The sequence below is a fragment of the Dermacentor albipictus genome, chromosome 8, assembly GCF_038994185.2.
Source record: "Dermacentor albipictus isolate Rhodes 1998 colony chromosome 8, USDA_Dalb.pri_finalv2, whole genome shotgun sequence".
In the NCBI taxonomy this organism is placed as follows: Eukaryota; Metazoa; Arthropoda; class Arachnida; order Ixodida; family Ixodidae; genus Dermacentor; species Dermacentor albipictus.
This window is the reverse complement of record NC_091828.1, coordinates 27,013,761-27,035,385: the sequence shown is the minus strand read 5'-3', so window position 1 is coordinate 27,035,385 and position 21,625 is coordinate 27,013,761. Positions and strand designations below refer to the sequence as shown.

Sequence of the window (21,625 nt, the reverse complement as noted above, 5' to 3'; positions counted from 1 at the left end):
ACAGTTTTCCATGAGTATGTCTTTGCTGCATCACTAGCCCTTGCAGTACATTGCTGCTTGCCGCTTTAATCAAATACGACATATCTGTGCGGTCCGGCGCACTGTTCTCAGATTTATGTGAAGTAACGTTGAAGAAAAAAAAATTGGAGGACGTTTAAGCTTCTCCTTCAAGAGTGGAACGCGATAGCGTTATCGCACCCTGTTCGCACCGCCCACTCATTCGCTCGATATGCTCTTGAGTCACACAAAGACGAAACGTGTGCCTGAGCAAGCGGAACGAACCAAACAACTCGGTGTTTCGGAGAGAGAAACGATCTACGTGAGCCAAACATCATGATCAGCACGGACAGCCAGGCCGCGACGCGCCATGAAGGCGGACGCCATCATAGGGCTGACGCCTCGATGGGATCGTCCTCTATCTCACTTGGGAGAACCACTTAGACGCATGACTCCTCGCCAGCAGCACGGCACACATTGCAGGGGACGCTTTCCTACCAGACGCGCTACGGCGCGGCGATCACGTCAGAGGCGTCACGCATCGAACGCTGCACCTAGGAATCGCTCTGTGAGCAGAAAGAGGAGCCGTGTCGCTTAAACACGATGGTTAGAGTGACGCATGCTGGAAGTTGGAAGGGGAGAGGGTGAGAAAACTTATTAAACGCAAGGGTATTGGGGCATCCTCGCACCGGTTCCCGCACGGCCCCAATGCGCTCAAACGAGACGAAGAGGAGAAGCGGGCGAGTGGCGCGCCACCTGTCGGGGCAGCGCCGTACTTTGCGAAGAGGGGGTCTTCTATGTTTGCCGCAATATGGCTCTGCGTGTGCGCCAAGCGCAGAAGAAATGTAGCGGAAACGTACTTCGCTACTCGTTTAAGTGCGACTTCTGTAATTTACATGCTAATAATTTCCGATATACAGCGCAGTATAACTTTCTACGGCACGTTTCTAAGGCAACACCGCATTCACTAGAGGCACTTTTGTCGCGCTTTGAACCATAGAACTCATGGCTGAGTGGTAGCGTCTCCGTCTCACACTCAGGAGACCCTGGTTCGATTCCCACCACCACCACCCACCCACCATGAATTGCCTTCCGGGATTTTTCGCTCACGGCCAATGCCGCCAACGCCAACGACACCGGCTCTCTACGACACGAGCTCTTTAACGCTGTCACGTAAATACAATGCAACCTTGCGTCATGTTTTCGTCTCCCTCGCGTAAAAGAATGCGGAGTAATTGATACGACGATTTTTAGTGTGGTTGGAGCCCGAGCTCTGAATACCGCTCCATTGGCACATAGTACACCAAACTTTTTCCCTTGAACCCCCTGAGATGTTATTGCAGTCAGTATTTCAAAAAATAAAAAAAAAACATGGTAGCTTAGTGGCTACGGCGTTTTACAGCTAGGCTTGAGGTCGAGGGCTCGGTCCTAACCTCGTTTCGATGGCGGCAAAATGCGAAAATGCTCGTATGCCTAGCTTTATGTACACGTCAAAGAATGCCATGTGGTCAAAATCAAACCAGATCGCTTACAACGGCGTGCTTTCTGATGATATCGTGATTTCGGCACGTACACCCTAGAATTTCTTGGAAATAATAAAAAAAGAAGGCAGCCAGCTGTGTTCTACGAATTTTTTCTAAGGACATAAACAAAACGAAATTGTTTTTGATTCTATGCTTGTCACATACATTGTGATCATTTTTAAGCCTTATGTATTTTTAAACTTCGCGGATAAAATAATTCTAGTCCTTGAGCTTGAATATTCAGAGAGGCGGACATTATTTGCACGAGAAATCAATACACATAATAAACAAATTAAGAAAATTCCAGTAATTATCTGTTCAATTAATTTTTCACGCACATATTTCTCTTTACGGATTGTAGCCGGTAAGTTTGCAAGGCGTAGGCACTTGGAATGAATGACAAGAATGTTTGGAGGTGTGAGCCATCAAACTTGCCGTTAAAATGCGCTGTTGTTCCGCTTACTTTTTTACAAAACGCTCTTTCGTGCATTGAAGCAAAATAGTAACTGGAACGCCCATGCATTTGGTTCCACACTTTGGGAAATAATATCCCGTAAGTTGCATGATCCTGGAAATTCCTTTCAAGTGGATACGTCATGCAAGCTCAATGGCTAACAATCCGTGAACTGCAAAATGTGCCTCGAAATAATTAAGTGGCTAAGTAGTGAAGTTTTGTTAATTAGTTGAATACGTTGTTTGATTTTTCTTTTCTACTTCCACTTTTATAATTTAATGGCTTCCATTGTCATTTCATGTAACACCGGTGTTACTGTAACTGGCCTGTACAAACTCATCTTATCCTTATCACCTTTGCCTTTGTAAATGAGGTTTGTCTTGGTGTCACTCCATCCAACCTAAATTTTGTTCGTTTTAATCACTTGCTCAAATGCATTAGCAAGCAGTGCCTTGTTTTTTTGACTGAGGTTTTCGATTAGATGTGCTGCTATTTTGTTCTCTACTGCGCTCTAGTATGAGCTAGCAGCGCCACCTAGGATGGCAGTGCCATGTATCGGCGAAGTCGAGGGATACGTGCGATGGCATACGGACTCAGAAGGGAAAGACAGGCTTGTACTGGTTTCGCCTCGGATCAGTAGACACGGAAAAGTACAAATAGAACGCGCTCTCGGCTGCCATTGCGCTGCCTCTCGCACCTCTTGGAAGCCCACTTAAAGCTTGGCAAATAGAAGAAATAACTTATGCGCACGATGTGTGCGAAACTTAAAGCAATACTGAGTAGCATCGCGCACGTAAACTACCCTATCACGCTGTACTAAAACTGACTTTCTGTCGTCCGTTTGCGGATTAGTAACCCTATTTCCCTGAATCCCGCTATTACGCTGGTGTTCAACTAAATCTTTATATTCTTTACGCGTTTCAATTTCGGGCTGCAAAATATTAAAAAAAATGCTGACGCCGCACGTGCCCATTCTGCGCTGTCTCAGCGCTCGCAAAAGAAAGTTGATTATAGCTGACTATAAAGGGTCGATGAAGGGCCCTGTAGAAGACAGAATGAGGCACGCAACTACACAAGTACAGATTGTTTCACATAACGTTAACCAAACTTTCAAAATAGTGCGGTACACACTGGGCGAATGGCGTCAACGCCATGTTACATATAGCCGGCTTGAGTTACTCGGACTATATATTGGAATTCGATTATAGGTAGCTCCAAGGCGGCATTCAGAAATGCAAAATTTTCAGCGTTTCGTTTGAGTCATAAGCGCTGTAAGTTGGCACTCACTCTCAGAAACAATAAACGAAGTGTTATCTATTACCGCACTTGTTTTTTGTCGCCTGCAATGTATTAAAAAAAAAGAGCATGATGTCACTGCACTCTTGCGTGTATGAAACGCAGAGCCCTCAATAGAGTATTTCTCACTGACAGCTTATGGAGGTTAACGAGTAAAGAGTGGCTGGCGTTTGGCATAAATCTTGCTTTTCTTGTCATACCAGCGCTTTGAGCTGAGAATGCATGAATTTATGTGTTTTCGCACGTTGGGGGTCCCAACAGGTGCCATGTCGCCGCACTGGAGCGGGTGCAGAAACACGCTGCACTCTTAGAAGAACTGGCTGAAGTGCTGTGCATGGACGAGGCCGAGGTCGTTGTTCTTGTTCGAGAATCGCTCAAGTGCATCGAGAGTCTTCCCGACTTCATGCGATACGCGGGCGTCGTGAAGGAGCGACTGGAGTTCCACCCGAACGAAGATGGACACGCACAGCTAGACATCCTGAACGAGGACTGCTGGCGCCTTGTGAGGCGTTACCTAATGCTGGATGACGTCAGGGATTGTGAGCAAGGCCTCGAGTTTTTGTGACCGTGAAAAATGGGCCAGAACTGCAGTGGGAAAGCAACTCCTAATTCTCAGGGTACCATGTGCTTCAAGCAGTATCATGTCTACAAGTGCAGTATTATATCCTTATCGCACAATGCCAACTGCAGACATTATCATTGGAGTGTTACATGAGAGCATTTCGCCTTAGGAGCTAAGAAAAGAAATGCGGGCAACTATATGCAGTATTTTCGAGTAGAGTCTCTGTAGGTCATGCAGCCATAAGTGGTCGTTTAGAAGTTGTTGAGTTTCGCATTGCCTGCAGCTTACTTATTGGAGAAGTTCAATGTGAGGGCACTAAGGTTACATACAGTAGCCTCCATTGTGTGCAAAAACTAGCCCAGTGAACTCAAAATATGCTCCAATTATTGTGACCTTTTTTATACTGACTTAGTGATCGCAAGAAATTGTAGGTTGACAATGCTCTTATGCCAATCTAAACGGAAGGATAAGTGAATCCTAAAAATTGAAATAGACTATCCGTGTACATACTGTCGGTATGTATAGTGGCAGCGATGGTAATCCTCGAAGTGTCACCCACTCATTCATTGAGAGAGAGAAAAAGAGAGAAGTAATGATTGGCGTTGAAAGGCTGAATGTTGGGTTGGCGTATATTTTCCGTCACAGTACCCTGAATCAGATAGCACGAACTGACAAAAAGAAAGCTGTATAAAAGGTTTAGGACAAGAACCAAAGCAGGCTTGCAGACAACCGCAATTGTCAACATTATTGTCGTCATAATCGTCATCATCACTCTGTATCTGCTGCAGTACGAAAGCCGGTTCAACCAAATCTATCTATCTATCTATCTATCTATCTATCTATCTATCTATCTATCTATCTATCTATCTATCTATCTATCTATCTATCTATCTATCTATCTATCTATCTATCTATCTGTCTGTCTGTCTGTCTGTCTGTCTGTCTGTCTGTCTGTCTGTCTGTCTGTCCGTCTGTCCGTCTGTCCGTCCGTCCGTCCGTCCGTCCGTCCGTCCGTCCGTCCGTCCGTCCGTCCGTCCGCCCGCCCGCCCGTCCGTCCGTCCGTCCGTCCGTCCGTCCGTCCGTCCGTCCGTCCGTCCGTCCGTCTGTCTGTCTGTCTGTCTGTCTGTCTGTCTGTCTGTCTGTCTGTCTGTCTGTCTGTCTGTCTGTCTGTGCTTCAGCAGCTGTCTGTCAGTGCGTCTGTCTGTCTGTCTGTCTGTCTGTCTGTCTGTCTGTCTGTCTGTCTGTCTGTCTGTCTGTCTGTCTGTCTGTCTGTCTGTCTGTCTGTCTGTGTCCGTCCGTCCGTCCGTCCGTCTTGATTGCTTGCTTGCTTGCTTGTTTTGGTTTGCTTTGCTTTGCTATTTGCTGCAAATTGCCTAGCCTAATCGCGCCGCCTAATCCTATGCTATACTCGACTGATCTTGCTTTAGTAGTCATCCTTTAACTCTAAACACCACTGAAAATGCCCTTTAAGCTCTAAAAGACCAGCTACACTTGACTTACGCCTCCTTATCTCATCTAGAACACCAGGTACTGCCGTTTGCTTTTTAATCTCATCGTGGTGTTACCATGAGGATGGTCACCAGTTTACAGATTTTCTGTCGTTGAGCTTTTTTCACATGTAATAGCGCACTGCACTTCATATGCAATGATGCGTTAACCTCAGTTTTCCGTGTTGCCTCCACCACAGTCACAATGAGCATGAGTACAAAATGATTTTGTTTGTGATGCATAGATAAATTACGCCCTCTTTTGGGGATAAGTTACTCAGCAATATACAATTCACTTGTATTCCATTTTTCTTGAGATATATAAAAAAGGGAGGGGGCCCGAAAAAGAAGTGAAACTCTGTTCACTTGACGGCGATTCGGGCCCCCTTTACAAGGCATATATGATGGCAGTTGATGTGGAACATCAAAGAAAGAAACACTCATTATGCGTACTTACGGAAAAAAAGCTTCGTATGCATACACACAAAAAAACAAAACACGAGACACCACATGTTATATTTCTGAAAACAAGAGAAATAGATTAAATATTTTTCTTTACAATTTCATTTCACTAGCTTAATTAGACTAGTACACAGTTTCATTACACTATAGAAACATATGTATAATAGAAAGAGAATAAACGTACGTTTTTACAAAGATATGAATTACCCAACGCATACAAAAAATTTCTTAGTGTTTTCTTTCTGGTAGGTTCAATGACTATTTCATGTTTTATCAAATAGTTTAAAAGTTTTGGCAGTCTGTAAAAAAGCATCTGCTCACTCATATTTAATCGAGTATGTGGAACAATCCAGTTTTCAATATTAGCGATAGGGCAAGGGTGAGTTTTTTCATAAATTCAGCTAATGTACGCAATGTTCCATCAGAAAATGTAAGACATTCTATGTATCTGAGGGCTAAATTGTATGCGTAGTAGTTGTGAGCAGGAACTACGCAGAACCGTGTAAATGGCGGTCTTGTGTGTGCTCTGTAGTGTTCTCCAGCTGTATTACGGACAGCTTTCTTTTGCAGTACGTGTAATCTATTTGCGTTTGTTAGTCACGTGTTGCCCCAAACAAAAGAAGAGCAGTTCCTTTGAGAGGAAAATAATGCATGTACAGCTGTAGTTTCACACTACAGGGAAATAAAAATTGTGATTTTGCGAAGACACCTGCGGGTTTTGGAAATGCGGGCAACGAGATGGTTGATATGTGTATCCTACGAAAAAGTTTCTTGAAAGTAAATTCCAAGAGTTTTAACAGTGCCAACAATCTCTATGGCGGTATTATCCAGAACTAGGGTGTCTGCTGTGGGAAGTATATTTGGGGTAGTGAAAATATGACAGCGTTTGCCTTGTTTACATTTATTTGTAATGAATTCAAATGGCGCCATGTGCTGAAGCTTTTGAGAACACCATTTATATCACTAGTTGTATTATGAAAATTCTGTGAACGGAATAATAGCGTCGTATCATCTGCATATAAGACGTGTTTAGGTGTTTTATTAATATTAGTGATGTCACTTATATAGCGATTACACAATAAGGGACCTAAAATACTCCCTTGTGGAACCCCTGTATTTACGGGTTTACATGAAGATGAGTAGCCATTGATTTCTACACGTCGCATGCCATTCCGGAGGTTTAATGCTATGAGATGAAATGGTAAACCGCGAACACCATACAAGTGTAATTTGAATTGTACTGTTTGATGATTCAGTCGATGGAACGCCGTCGAGAAGTCTATGTCTATGACTGATGCCTATGACTGATTGATTTTCCTCGAATGCTCTGCGAATAAAGTATTTCTGTGTTAAAAGTGCAAGTTGTGTGAAACGGAAACTGCGAAAGCCAAACTGGGTGTCATTAAGTATATTGAATTTATCAGTGAACTTCGTTAATCTTGTCAAAATAACTTTTTCTAGGCCTTTAGTAAAAATGGGTAATATGGAAATTGGTCAGTAACTATAAAAGTTTTTGTCACCTCCTTTAAATATCATAACCACATTTGATACCTGCACTTTCTCAGGAAAGACACCTGTACTGAGTGCTAAGGTAAAAATATTGCAAATATGAGGTGAAATAATGTCTAATACATATTTAACTGGTCTTATCTCTATTCCATCTATGTCACAAGCGGCACTATATTGAAAGGAATTTGATATACCAAAGATTTCATTATCATCTATCGTTCTTATTTATTTCGTTTGCTGCCTCTGGGTAATACGTACTCACCACTAAACTCGTAAAAAATCATTAAATGACTCACTTAGTTCTGAATCCTTGATGGGTGCATTGCTTAGAATCAATTTTTTAATAGTTTCTGCGGAATGTTAGCGACCGAGCACTTTGTTAACTTTTTCCACATAGCATCGAACTTGGTCTTTTCATACTGCTGAAAAGCACCACAAAAATATAGGCGTTTTATTTTTTTGCAGGTAGGCCTTGAGTTTATTCCGATGCTGTTTAAATATAGCGCAATTATCTGAGCTGCGCGAAGTTAAAAACCTTTGGAAGAGTTTAGATTTTTCTCTTATCATCTTTATGCGCTCTCTAGTCATCCAAGGCTTACACGAATTACACGCATTCTCTATCTTTTTCAGAGGAAACGATTAGGCATAAGTTTCTGCAAACTTATGAATAAATATGTTATATGCCTCATCTGATGTCTTCGCTCGAGTTACGGCATCCCAATTTATCAAAAACAATATTTTGCGAAAGTTGTCTAAACTGTGTTAATTAATGTTCTGTACTGTTATAATGAATGAACAATAATTAACGCCCCATTTGCGAGGCTTAATGAATAAAAATATTGGAAGGTGATCACTGATATGGGAAGGAATAGCTCCGGATTTAAGTGTCCGTTGCCTGGTTAAAAAAAGGTCAATCAATGTATTGGTCGATTCTGTGGTGCGCATGGCGTCGTAAATAACATCAGCAAATCCATTTGCGAGTAGAAGTGTTTTAAAGCTGTATGTCATAATTGGGGACTGTGACACGTTTAAGCTGAAATCACCACCTGGAACCAGCATATCCTGTTTTTGGTTTACATAATTAAACAAAGGTTACATTGAGAGAATGAAGTTATCCTAGGCGATAACCTACTGCTAAGTTTTTGGCAGACCAAACAAGGCATTCGACCATTTCATCAGACATCATCAGACAGGCCATTTCATCAAGCAATTGACATTCAATATTATCTTTTATGCGCATTAAAACACCACCACCATGTTTGATTGTTCTTTTAACATAAAAACATTGTAATTTGCCCGTTTGATGACGTCACTATGCGAAGAGTACCACGTTTCTGTCAACATGAGTAGATAAAACGAAAAGTTCAAGCTATTGAAAAGAGCGCAAAGGTTATCTTCTTTATTTCTAGCTGATTGTGTGTTTAAATGAAAGCATGTCACTCCCTTGACATCATGAAAACTAAATACGTTGTCTACATCATCAGGCTGTATCGCCATTATTGAAAGAAAGAGGGAAAAAAGTACAGGCTTAAAATGCGCGCCAGGTAAGATAATCTCATCAATGTCGCGTTCACTTCGAATGTTGATCACATTGGATTGCTCATCTTTCCTTGCGAATATCTTGCCATCACTCGTCCACTCGAACGTCCACTTTTGTGCCTTCTTTCTTTCAATGGTCATGCCCAGGAGTCTAATGCTGGACAAAGATGCTCATTAATATATATGGAAGAGGAAGACGTGTGGCCGAGGTCTGAGATTGATAGGTACATTTTCTTGGCTTTCTTGAGGAAGCTGCCACGTTTGGCACGACTTTTTAACTGAACAATTGGAGGCTCAGAATTGTTGCGACCCTTTACCTTATGGCACACTTCGATTTCATCAGGCATGGGTGGTTCATTCACGAGAATGCCAACTTGACAAACAGTCTTTCCTAGATCTTTGTCATCTGCTTGCAGAATTCCTTTAACCTCCACATTACACTTTCTGGAATACTGGTCGCTTCGTGTGATTCTCTGCTCCTGATCTTCTAACATGTTTTTCATACCTTTGCATTTGTTTGCTAGAGCAGCGTTTGATTTCTTTAGCGCACAATTTTCTTTTAGGAGTCGTTTATTCGCTTCCTTCATTTCCTTATATATTTTGTCATAGGAAGAAATACTTTTCTTCATGTCTCCGAGTTCTTTTGTCGTCTCATCGAGTTCCGTTCTTAGGTCTCTTTCAATTTTCCCTTTGAATTCATGCATCTGTTTCTTAAATTATTCCCGTAGTTATCTAGACCAGGAGCCATTCTGCTTCAATCAGTGCAATCGAACAAGAACATGGATCAGGCACAACATGCACAGATATGCACAGGCTGATATATGTTAAAAAAGTACGTCTTGCATGAACAGGAAGATAACTTTTAGGGAGCGTGTTTCTCAGTGGCCGCGCGGCCGCCAACATACCCGCGTGAGACCGACGTGTACTAGAAGCTAGAAACTTTGTATCCGGTGAAGTGCGTTTAATGTTGGTAGCTGAGACCCGTTAGTAGCAGTGACTTCCTCGTTTTCAGTAATGGCAGTCACACTACCGTTGCGAACTGAAGTTACACTAACGTAGTAAGTAGTGCGAGAGCTAAGTAGTAACTACTTCCATCCTTTTTTTAAGAGTGTCAGCCAATCCGATGCCGTTACTCGGCTTGGGTGGCTCTTGCAGTGCTTCCTCTCGTGCTCCTGCTAATATATTTTGCTGCTACCATTGGATACAGAAGCCACACGCCATTAAGCATAGCCGTACCAATCGTTTCCGCGGTATTGACGACCTGTCTTTACAAGGAAATCGGGTTTGCCTGATTACAGGCGTCGGGGTAGATGGTTTCATATGTACGTTCACGCTTCTTCGTTTTTACCACTGACCTCATTAAAGCGATTAGCATTCTTTCGGAAAATCGCATTCTTTCGGAAATTCGCGCGCTTTTAGGGCACTATCTAGTCTCTAAGTGTTTACCCACGAAATGCGGTTACTGAGTTTATATAGTCCGTGGCCTGTGGTTACAGCACGGGGCAGCGGTGCTGAGGGAAGAGAGCTTGAAACCACGTGTCTTACCCACTTGGGTCCCAGCGTATGTGTTGTTGGGTTTGTACTGCTCTTGAATGAACCTCGGTGACGCAAACTTGGGTCACCTGGAATGTGCCACTGGGAATGCGCCTCAGTGAACCTGCTTGACGGCAACTTTGGTCCTCAGGTACTCACCACAGGCTGTTCAATAAACGACTTTGACGCAAACTTGACTCACTGGTGAATTGCCAGTACTGGATATTTACAGCTCTTCAATGAACCTCTTTGATCACAACTAGGGTTTCTTAGTTTGAGGTTTGGATACGTGGCATTCGTCAATGACAACATAACGCTCTAAATGTTTTTGGCACTGGACAGAACTGAACTCTCGACGTACATATTCGGAAAGTCTAGTGTGAATATATTCTCACAAGTGCCACTTGCCAAACGCACGGCGCCGCAAGAAGGCTCAGCGTGTTCTGAGGGAAGCGGGGGAGATCAACGTGGCTGCAATCAAGCCTCGTATGGGACACGTTTCCGTAGCGGCAGTATGCCCGCCTTGGTCGCTTACTGCTATGGTTATGGTGTCTAGATAGGGGAGGTGTGATGACCGGCCAGGAAAACCTGACCCCCGTTCGCGTGAATGCCGCGGGGCGGCGCTGTTGTCAGGGGCGCCGTCAGCACGCGCGGCCGTCCGCTGCGTGTTTAGAGGGAATGCTGTAGTGGAAACGCATTTGACTGAGTTTTAGAAATTTTACCTAATACTGCAGTCCCTTAGACATCGCAAAGATGGTATTGCACTACGGTTATCATGCGGTTTTCGAATACGGGGTAACACAACCGAGTTTTCTGCTGGCAGAAAGCGAGCACGCATTTTAGAAATTCCATATTAAAGCCACTAAATCAGCTGGGAGCTTATCTATCGTAGAATGCTGTTTGCACGATTTATATGCAATCGTATTCTTTCTTCTCCGAGGTCAACGCGATAACTGCTAGGATCCCTCGGAATGTTCATTTTCGCCACCCGTTTTTTTTTTTTAGTTGTGGGCGTTATTACGTACGAAAGTGTTTAAGTTCGTTTACGCCTGCCAAATCAGCATTAAACCATGACATACCTTGTAGTGCAACGTCCTGGAGTCATTTCATTCTCACTGCAATTCAAAAACCAGATAAACAAAAGCAACATGTTTCTGGACGAGCAAACTTTATTGCATACAGCAGAATGTACTTCCAATTCTGCTGCTTGTTTCACGTCAGGCAAGGCTTCGTTCTTTTGCCTTTTTTCTCATCCATTTCCTGGTTGAGGCTCTTCAAATGAAAGTGGATTCTGGTAAGGCAGAAAAACCTGACCACCGATTTTGTAAGTGCCAGGCAATGCTCCACACAACCAATTTGTGGCACATTTGTACTCGCTTTCTTGAGTATGCTGAAGGCAGCTTTAGAATGCAGACGCGTTCTGCTAAATTCATGTGTTAGCCTGCTTTCAAGAGCTTGAATCAGACGATACAATGACTCCGACGGGTAGAGAAGCCCACCCAAGTCCCACTCTTTGAAGGCATCAGCTGGGAGTTCTTTTGGGACACAGTCCCTCGGCACAAGGCAGGCATCCCTGCATGCTGCACAGCTAGTTGAGAGCACACGCTTCCTGGCCACGTAGCCTGCAATGTAGTATACCAAGCGAGCATCGCTTCGTTTTTCAACGTAGTCCACATGGTCCACGGCCACTTCAACAGCCTCCATGGGTAATACATCATCTTGTTTCTGATTTTCCAGGAGTGCCTCTTCCGCAGAAAGAAGGGAGTCCAGAAGTCCTGGCGACTCGCTTCCACCTCTAGGGCTCTTTACAAGACTGTAAAAGCTCAAGCACCTGCAAATGTTGAAATTACAGGAAGCTGTTCAGCAAAATTATTTTTACAGCCAAAGATATACAAGTACCTGATGATAAGGATTGTAAGGATGATTTTTTTCTGCAGAGCACACTCCCTTCTCTTCTTTCTACCAACCCTTCCAAGTTCTGGAACTTTGTTAAACCTGCACAAAGCCGTGCCATTTCTCTTGTTGACTCTGCTGGGCACGTGCTGCGCAATGAGGAGTGTTGTACGGTCTTGAATGACGTCTTCGCGGGCGTGTTTACAAAGTCACCTGCCGTTGTCACGCCGCAGCTGCATAATCGCGATTTCTTTCCCATGGATGCAATTGTAGTGAACTTTGAGGGAATAGCTAAATTAATTGAGAAACTAAAGCTTTCGTCTTCATGTGGTGACGATGAAATTAATGCAAAGTTTCTGAAGAACACGAAAGTTTACTCTTCAGTTTTCCTGTCATACCTCTTCACACAGTCCATTGAATCAGGTATGCTGCCATCAGATTGGAAGGTCGGGAAAGTGGTGCCACTTTTTAAATCCGGGAACACGCATTCTCCTCTTAATTATCGACCAATTTCATTAACTAGTATCCCGTGCAAACTTTTAGAACATGTAATTTACTCTAATTTAGTCTCATATCTTGAATCTAATGACTTTTTTAGCTCCTGCCAACATGGATTCCGGAAAAACTATTCCTGTGAAACACAGCTTCTGTTATTTACTAATCACATCGCCGCAGCTCTAGACCGAGGCTCGTTTCTTCATAGTGTTTTTCTTGACTTTTCTAAGGCTTTCGACAAAGTACCTCATCAACTACTTCTACTAAAAATCAGCACTTTGAAAATTGACCCAAACATTCTCAAATGGATCGAATGCTTTTTATCTAACCGAACCCAGTATGTTATCGCTAATAATCACGCTTCCTCTCCTTGTCCTGTTGAATCTGGCGTCCCTCAAGGTTCCGTTTTAGGTCCACTACTATTCCTGATCTACATAAATGATCTTCCAGATAACATTAACTCTAGTATAGGGCTATTTGCTGACGACTGCGTTATCTATCGCGAAATAAATAACCCTAATGATACACTTGTCCTTCAATCTGACCTAAATAAAGTATCTGAATGGTGCAGTAAATGGTTAATGACCCTTAACATCAGTAAATGCAAGCATATGACATTTTCGCGAAGCACTAACGCCTCAATGTCTTCAGAATACAGAATTAATGACATCGGACTGGAGCGCGTGTCTGCCTACAAGTATCTCGGTGTCTACATATCTGATGACTTGTCATGGCATACTCACATTGACTACATCATAGGTAATGCAAATCGCACTCTCGGTTATTTCCGACGCAATTTTTTCCAAGCTCCACAGCGCCTAAAATTAATGCTTTATAAAACTTTCGTTCGCCCGAAACTCGAATACGCGTGTGCAGTTTGGGATCCGGCACACCGCACTCTCATTCAATCCGTAGAATCCCTTCAAAATCGATCAGCTCGTTTTATTATGTCTAACTATTCACGTACCGCTAGTGTCTCGCAGATGAAATCGTCACTTACCCTTCCTGACCTTCAAACTCGGCGCAACATCTCGCGCCTTTGTTTATTCCACAAAGTGTTCCATCACCATTCATTGAATCGGCAACTCATTTCGCAGCCAGTGTACTTGTCCTCCCGTATCGATCATAGCAATAAGGTAGCTGTTCCTCTTTGTCGCACTGACATGTTCCTGCATTCTTTTATGCCGAAAACATGTTCTGAGTGGAACCGCCTTCCCTCTTCTATCGCCACCTTAGCCGATGCGTCATCATTCAAGACCGCTGTGACAGATCATCTTTTAAAATGACTGGAATTTTGCTGTTTTTTTTTTCATTTTTCTGCTCTTACTGTCTATTTATCTTGTCCTTGTGTTATACGCTTGAATGCTTTTTGTTTGTAATCCATGTACCCACCCCCTCTGTAATGCCCATTGGGCCCTGAGGGTATGATAATAAATAAATAATAAATAAGGATGAACTGAGCCGGGGTGGGGTGATCATTTGCACCACTTGCCTGCCGTACTATCCCAAACGAGCGCTCAAGGCAGTCTTGGCTCAGGTGCGACGTCATCAGGTATCTGAAGCCGACCTTTTTGGTTAAGTACTTCAGGAGGGCCTTTGTGGAATGTATTGAAACACGTAGCGGTTTGTCGGCCCTTGGAATGGCATGCGCCCACTTCAAAAACAGTTCTTGGCAAGTCGGCGCACGGAAAAGGGACACTTTTTCCGAACAAGATTTATAACCGGAATCGCACCCTGGCACGAAGCACCACCTCTGAGTTTTTTTCTTTGAAGTTGAAGGCATCTTCGTCAGCCCACAGCAGTTATAAATAAGCAGCACACGCAACAATCCGCAGCAAAACACACCGTGAACATCCGGCGCCCAGGCGCTGTCTAGCCGGACTCGCTGCCTTTTCTGCGCAGTCTCCGCGGAAATGCACACGGCGCCCCGGGCCGCAGCGCTCTGTATTGCCCTAGCGGCAGTCACGCGCAAGGGGATCACCCCTCTCTATGGGAAGGGCGCCGCGGTCATCACACCTCCCCTATCTAGACACCCTACTATGGTGTTGGTCTGCTGGCTGCTAAGCACGAGGTCGCGGGTTCAAATCCTGGCCACGGCAACCGCATTTCGATGGAGGCGAAATGCGAAAACACCCGAGTATTTAGATTTAGGTGCACGTTAAAGAACTCCAGATGGTCGAAATTGTTACAGAGTCCCTCACTACGGCGTGCCTCACAGTCAAATCGCGATCTTGGCACGTAAAATCTCATAATTGAATTTAAATTTGGCGGCAATATAGCGTGTCGCTACACTGCTTTGATGCTAATCGCAATAACGTCTACATTCATTGTAGGACGGATTCTCCCGGAATTCCTTCCTGCTACCCGAGGTATTATATTTGTATTAGGGGTGTGCGGATACTGAATAATAGATTTCGAAATAAATATAAAATTAATTCAAGAAAAGTAAGCCGAATATCGAATATAAGAAAATTCACCACAAAGATTTATGCTTCCGAATTTGGTGCAAAATCACACAGCTGGACATGCTCAGGAGGTTAATCACGTTACTTAAGAACTTTGCTAGGTATCAGGGACTTAGGCATCTCTGAATCGAGATGCTTAGCATGCCAGCTCCACTCCTATTCATCGTCATCATGACCATCATCATCATCATTAGCATATTCATGTCCACAGCAGGACGAAGGCCTCTCCCTGCGATCTCCAAGTACCCCTCTTCTGCGCCAACCGATTCCAACTTGAACTTGGAAGTTTCCTAATTTCGTCGCACTATCTAGTCTTCTGCCGTCCTCTACTGCGCTTCCCTTCTCTTGGTACCCATTCTCTCACCCTAATGGTCCAACGGTTATCTAGTCTGCGCATTACATGACCGGCCCAGCGTCATTTTTTTCTCTTAATGTCTAATAAAATGTCGTCTATACCCGTTTGCTCTCTGATCCAAACCGCTCGCTTTCTGTCTCTTACCATGGCAACGTTGTAAGAAGCCTGCTTTGCTTCCGGCTGGAACCCTCCAGCCAATCCCACCGAAAGTTATGCCTAGCATTCTTCGTTCCATAGCCCTTTGCGCGGCCCTTAACTTGTTCTCAAATTTCTTTGTCAGCCTCCAAGTCTCTACACCAGTATGTCAGCACCGGTAAAATGGACTGACTGTATACTTTCCTTTTCAATGATAACGGTAAGGTCCCAGTGAGGAGCTCATGATGTCTGCCGTATGCGATCCAACCCATTTTTTATTCTTCTGTGAATTTCCTTCTCATGGTCCGGGTTCCCTGTGATTAGTTCACCTAGGTAAGCGAACTCCTCGACATACTCTAGAGGCTGACTTGCGATCTTGGAACTCTCGTTCCCTTGCCAGGTTATTTATCATTATCTTTGTCTTCCGCATATTAATCTTCAGCCCCACTCTAACACTCTCACTGTTAAAGTCCTCAATCATTTGTTGTAACTTGTCTGCATTGTTGCTGAATAGAACAATGTCATCGGCAAACAGAATTTGTTGAGGTATTCGCCGTCGATCTTTACTCTTAAGCCGTCCCAGTTTAATAGCTTGAATACTTCTTCTAAGCATGCATTGAATAGCATTGGAGAGATTGTGTCTCCTTGTCTGACCCCTTTCTTTATAGGTATCTTCCCACTTTTCTTGTGTAGAATTAAGGTGGCTGTGGAATCTCTGTAGATATTTTCCGCGGTATTCACGTAAGCGGTTTGTACTCATTGATTACGCAATGCGTCTATATATGCTGGTATCTCTACTGAATCAAATGCTTTTTCGTAATCTATGAAAGCCATATAGAGAGGCTTATTGTACTCTGCGGATTTCTCAATAACCTGATTGATGACATGAATGGGATCCGTTGCAGTGTAACCTTTCCTGAAGCCGGCCTGTTCCCTTGGTTGACTAAAGTCCAGTGTTGCCCTTATTCTATTGGAGATTATTTTGTAAATATTTTGTATAATACTGGGAGTAAGCTAATGGGTCTATAATTTTTTAGTTCTTGAACATCGCCCTTTTTGTGAAATAGTATAATGTTTGCATTCTTCCAGTTTTCTGGGACCATAGCAGTCGATAGACACTTGGTATAGAGAGCCGCCAGTTTTCTTTTCATTATGTCTCCTCCATCTTTGATTAAATCGACTGTTATTACATCCTCTCCTGCCGCTTTTCCCCGTTTCATGCCCTGCAAGGCCCTTCTGACCTTGTCTCTAGGTATAGGAGGAGTTTCTGTATAGTGTTCATTATTGTTTCGAACAGAGTGCTCCTGAGTCCTCTGGCTACTGTAAAAGTCAGTATAGAATTCTTCCGCTGCTTTTATTATACCTTCGAGATTGCTGATGATGTTACCATGCTTACCTTTCAGTGCATACGTCTTGGTTTGTCCTACGCCAAGTTTCCTTCTAACTGATTTCAGGCTGCGTCCATTTTTAACGGATTCTCCAGTCTTTCTCACGTTATAATTTCTAATATCACTTATTTTCGCTTTGTTGATCAGTTTTGACAGTTCCGCGAATTCTATCTTATCTCTTGAGTTGGACACTTTCATTCTTTGTCGTTTCTATATTAGGTCCTTTGTTACTTGGGAGAGCTTGTCTACTGGTGTCCTTGGTGCCTTGCCTCCCACTTGAATTGCTCCCTCTGAAGCCGGCCTCGTTATAGTTTCATTCATTAGCTCTATGTCATCATCATCATCTCTCTGTTATAAGGCTGCATATTTGTTTGCAAGTACCAGCCTAAATTTCTCTGCTTTTACCCTTGCTGCGTCTAAGTTGACCTGTTTTTTCTCGACCAATTCAACTCCTTTTCTCTTCACATTGAGGTGAATGCTAGCCCTCACTAACCTATGATCAGTGCACTTTGCCCTGCCTAGCACTTCTACATCCTGCACTATGCTGGTATCAGCAGAAAATATGAAGACAATTTCGTTTCTTGTTACACCATTACGGCTTTTCAGGTCCATTGTCTGTTGCTACATTTCCCGAAGAAAGTGTTCATTATTTTCAGTTTATTCTTTTCTGCGATTTCTACCAGCCTCTCTCCTCTAGCGTTTCTAGAATCGACACCGTAGTTGCCGATTGCCTGTTCACCCACCTGCTTTTCCCCCACTTTCTTATTCAAGGGAACAGCAAATTAATATGCCAGTACCGGTAGCAACTTATTTCGTATATGGTCTAGAAAATAGTTTTTATCAATAGAATCTCTCTCAAAGTAAATGAAAGGCTTTGTTCCCCCTGATTCTGTAGAAATCGCGAAGTTGTCCTAAATGCCAACGGGGTGTTCAGTTTTATAGTTCGGCTGTATCGGCTGTAGTGTGCTTAATGGCAATCTTCTATCGGAGAGAAAGTATTGCTTACCAGTTTTCTTCCGGAAAAATAGGAGGTGTATTCAATTGTTATGGCAGACGGTTTCTGCGGTTTACAGTCAGCTCGTTAGCTGAGACCAATCCGCGCGACAGACAAAAGTGGGCAATGCACATCCCGTCGTTTGGCACACGTTCCGCGCGGTCACCGGCACCGACAGTCGATAAATTCTTAAACCAGGAGCCCCGGTATTTATTGGAATAGTTTGTTGCATTACATCTATTGAAAAACACACTAGGCTTGTGTTTTATTTTTACCAGTGCTTTCAAAAATGAAAATATATGAAGTTAGGAAAAGGCTCTCTGGTAAAGCAGCCATTGTTCACAGTGCGCGGATTAAACACACTTCATTTAGGAAATTTTGATGCGTTTAAATATTAATTTGCACCATTCATCTAGGTTATAACAGGACATACTTCATTCGGTTCGATTTCATGACCTGTCTTTTTTCCTCAAAGAGCGCTTTGAAGTCATTTGTATGAATAGTGGACTGACAGTTTGTGTGTAGCTTGACAACGTCGTGCAGGTATATAAAGTAGAAAGAGAATGCTATTTGTCTAAAATAAAATAAAATAGCTCCTAATAGCTTCTCAGCGGTACTCCGAATTTATAGTTTTATATTTTCCAATAAAATAGTACACTGCATGAGGTCGAAAGCTTCGTTGAATCGAAATTAGATTCGTTATGTCATCATAGATTTATTCAGGAGCAATATGACAACGAAGCGCTGAAGTACTTATTTATTTATTTATGTATTTATTTATTTATTAGTACACCCTCAATGCCCAGGGAGCGTTGCAGAGGGGGTGGGTACAATGTAAACAGAAAACAAAACAATAACAGGTATTGAAAGAAGAAAAAAAAAACAGTACTTTCAACTACGCCAGGAAATGTTCAGTAACTGCAGACTTGAACAACGCTTGGTCCTCTGGCAGCTATGGAGGGCGGAAGGCGATTCCACCCTGTACTTGTCTTCGGAAGGAAAGAATGCAAAACGAGATTAGTGCGGCTAAAGGGGTGGCTGCTTTATTTGGGTGGTCCACACATGATGAAAAGTACGCAGGTTCTGAGACAAACTCCTGTCGAAGGGCTTGATTATTAGAGAAGATTTTATGAGAAAGCAAGAGACGGGAAATCTTTCTTCTCGTTACCAGGTCTGGAAGGCCGAGAGTGCATTTCATCAATGTGGCACTAGCAGTACGAGTATAAGTATTGAGTATAAAGGTTGCTGTATGGTTCTGGACCAATTATAAGGTGTCAGGTAACGTTGATTAAGCTGGGTCCCATATGACATTACCACCGGATGTCACTAGCCAGCGCCAAGAAAGAAGCTAAGACTGGGACGCGCTCTGCAAGATGCGAGCACTGAGGAAGTGGCGACTGAGTACAGGGGCCTTCGATTAACCACGTCATCTTATCCAGCTGCCTGGCTCGCCGACGCTGTGCACATTATCAAGTGTTGCTTCGTGACAGTGTATATTATATATATATATATATATATATATATATATATATATATATATATATATATATATATATATACAAGGCAGAAACATTTAAACAACGCGCGCAGGTTCGTGCGCCCCCTCAAGAGGACAACGGCGTATTGGAGGAAAAGACGACGAAATAATGGCACATGTTTTCGCCGCACGCACTCGCATGGCAGGTGGCCGTTGTCGGCGTCTACAAGAAGAAGACGAGGTGAAGCGACGCTCGAGAGAGAGAAGAAGAAGGCCTTCCTGATGTCCCGTTTAGAACGCGGCAGGGCTTTTTATTTACCCCCAGGGCACAACTTAGCCCACAATAAATAGTTGTATCTGGACTCCCTTAACTGTCCGTTACAATAGTATAGTCCTAGGACTGAGCCTTAATAAACGCCAGATATACCTGCACAGCGATGTGAGGAACAATCATTGGCAATTAAGCACACATTGCGGTTATTCGGGAAGCATTCTATCCATTTGACAATATTGCGGTCAATGTTCAGTGTGCTCAGCTTACGTAGTAATAGCTGGTGCGACACTTTATCAAAGTCTTTTGCTAAGTATAGAAGCATACAATCAAGCGCAATTTTTTATCTAGTGTAAAGATGAGATGATGTGTAAAAGAGAGAAGCTGAGCTTCAGACGAGTGGTGCTTGCAGAAGCCGTTCTGGAACCTGCCGAAGAATGAGTTTGATTCAAAAAATGTTATAATGTTAGAATATATTGCATGCTCGAACATCTTACAGGGGATACTTGTTAAAGGGATTGGTCGATAGTTTAGGGCAGAGTATTGTTTAGCAGATTTAAAGACGAGAACCACCTTCCAATCAGGTGGGAAAGTGTAGTACTGGAGAGACTTAATGAATAGGTGCGACAAAATTATGAAAACGTACACTTCTGTGTTCTTCAGAAATTTCGCGTTTATCCCATCAGTGCCGCCGTCAGATGACAGCGTAAGTTTCCGGATTAAGTTATTAACTCCTTCAAACCCAATCACTAGAAAAACCATCGGGAAATATCCCGCTGTTGCAAAGCTGCGGCACCGAAACTGCACGTGAATCGAAAAAAAAAACGATTACCAAAAAACGTCGCTAAGAACATAACAGTATTCCGCGTTGCGCAATGCACGGCCATCGGAATCGGTAAGTGTTGCGGCGGTGTGCTTCAGCAGTTTCACTCTTTTCAAAAACTTCGATATATCAGTAAACAGCGAGAGAAGCGCAGTATTGCGAGTTACTCCTGGTGTTTTTGATAGACTAGCGATATGGGGAAAGAGCGTGCCAACGAGTAACACTGCCGCCGAGCTTTTCAGAACGGAAGAGGTATTTTTTGTTATTCAGAAACCATTTCGGATCTGTTGTAAACCATGGCGCTCGCTGCTTTTTGAAGCGAAGCTTTGTTTTCGTCTTTCTTCGACTTTCCCGCTGCTGCGGCTGTCTTACTCGCCACGTCATAGGGGGGGGGGGGGAGGGTAGTTCAGAGCGTGTATATACATGGAAGGAGTCTGGCATAGAAGAAAGCAGAAAACTCGTTTGAACTTTGCGCCGCAGCGAATGTGCGCAATACCCTCTGGAGGTCCTTGGACGACGCTGCCTTAGCCTCTTGATAGCTGTAATAATCCGCGACCCACTCAAAAACAATGAAGAAATTGCAGTGCTTGACTTTCTTCTAACGTGCAAGTCCGAAGGGAAGCTAGATAGAATGGTAGGGAGGAGCGGGGACGAGGCGGCAGATAATGGCTAGAACCAACGCAGTCACGAAACGCGTGAATAACAGCCTTACCATTCTTGCAGATCCAAAGAAGGGGGGAGGAGGGGATCGCATAGAGAAAATGTGACGTGGGAAGTATAGGAAACGCTACTATAGTGCACTTAGACACGAGAGCGGTTAAGGCGAAACGGTATAAACTTAAATTTAAGGTACGGTACGTTCCTGCTATTTCTGAATAATAAACACGGCACAGATGTCACTAGCAGACAATTTTTGTAGCGCCTGCAGGAACAGAACCACATTAAAGCATACCGCAGGGTCTAGGAG

General features: G+C 43.4%; 1 protein-coding gene across 1 annotated transcript in view; it reads left to right on the top strand.

Moving 5' to 3' along the window:
* Positions 1 to 7,136, top strand: part of LOC139048702 (uncharacterized) — a 30,752-nt gene extending 23,616 nt beyond the window's left edge. The window contains exon 3 of the mRNA XM_070523197.1: positions 3,532 to 7,136. Within this exon, the coding sequence (XP_070379298.1) occupies positions 3,532 to 3,835 (304 nt within the window). The 3' untranslated portion in view covers positions 3,836 to 7,136. The remainder of the gene's footprint in view (positions 1 to 3,531) is intronic.
* The last annotated feature ends 14,489 nt before the right edge of the window (positions 7,137 to 21,625 follow it).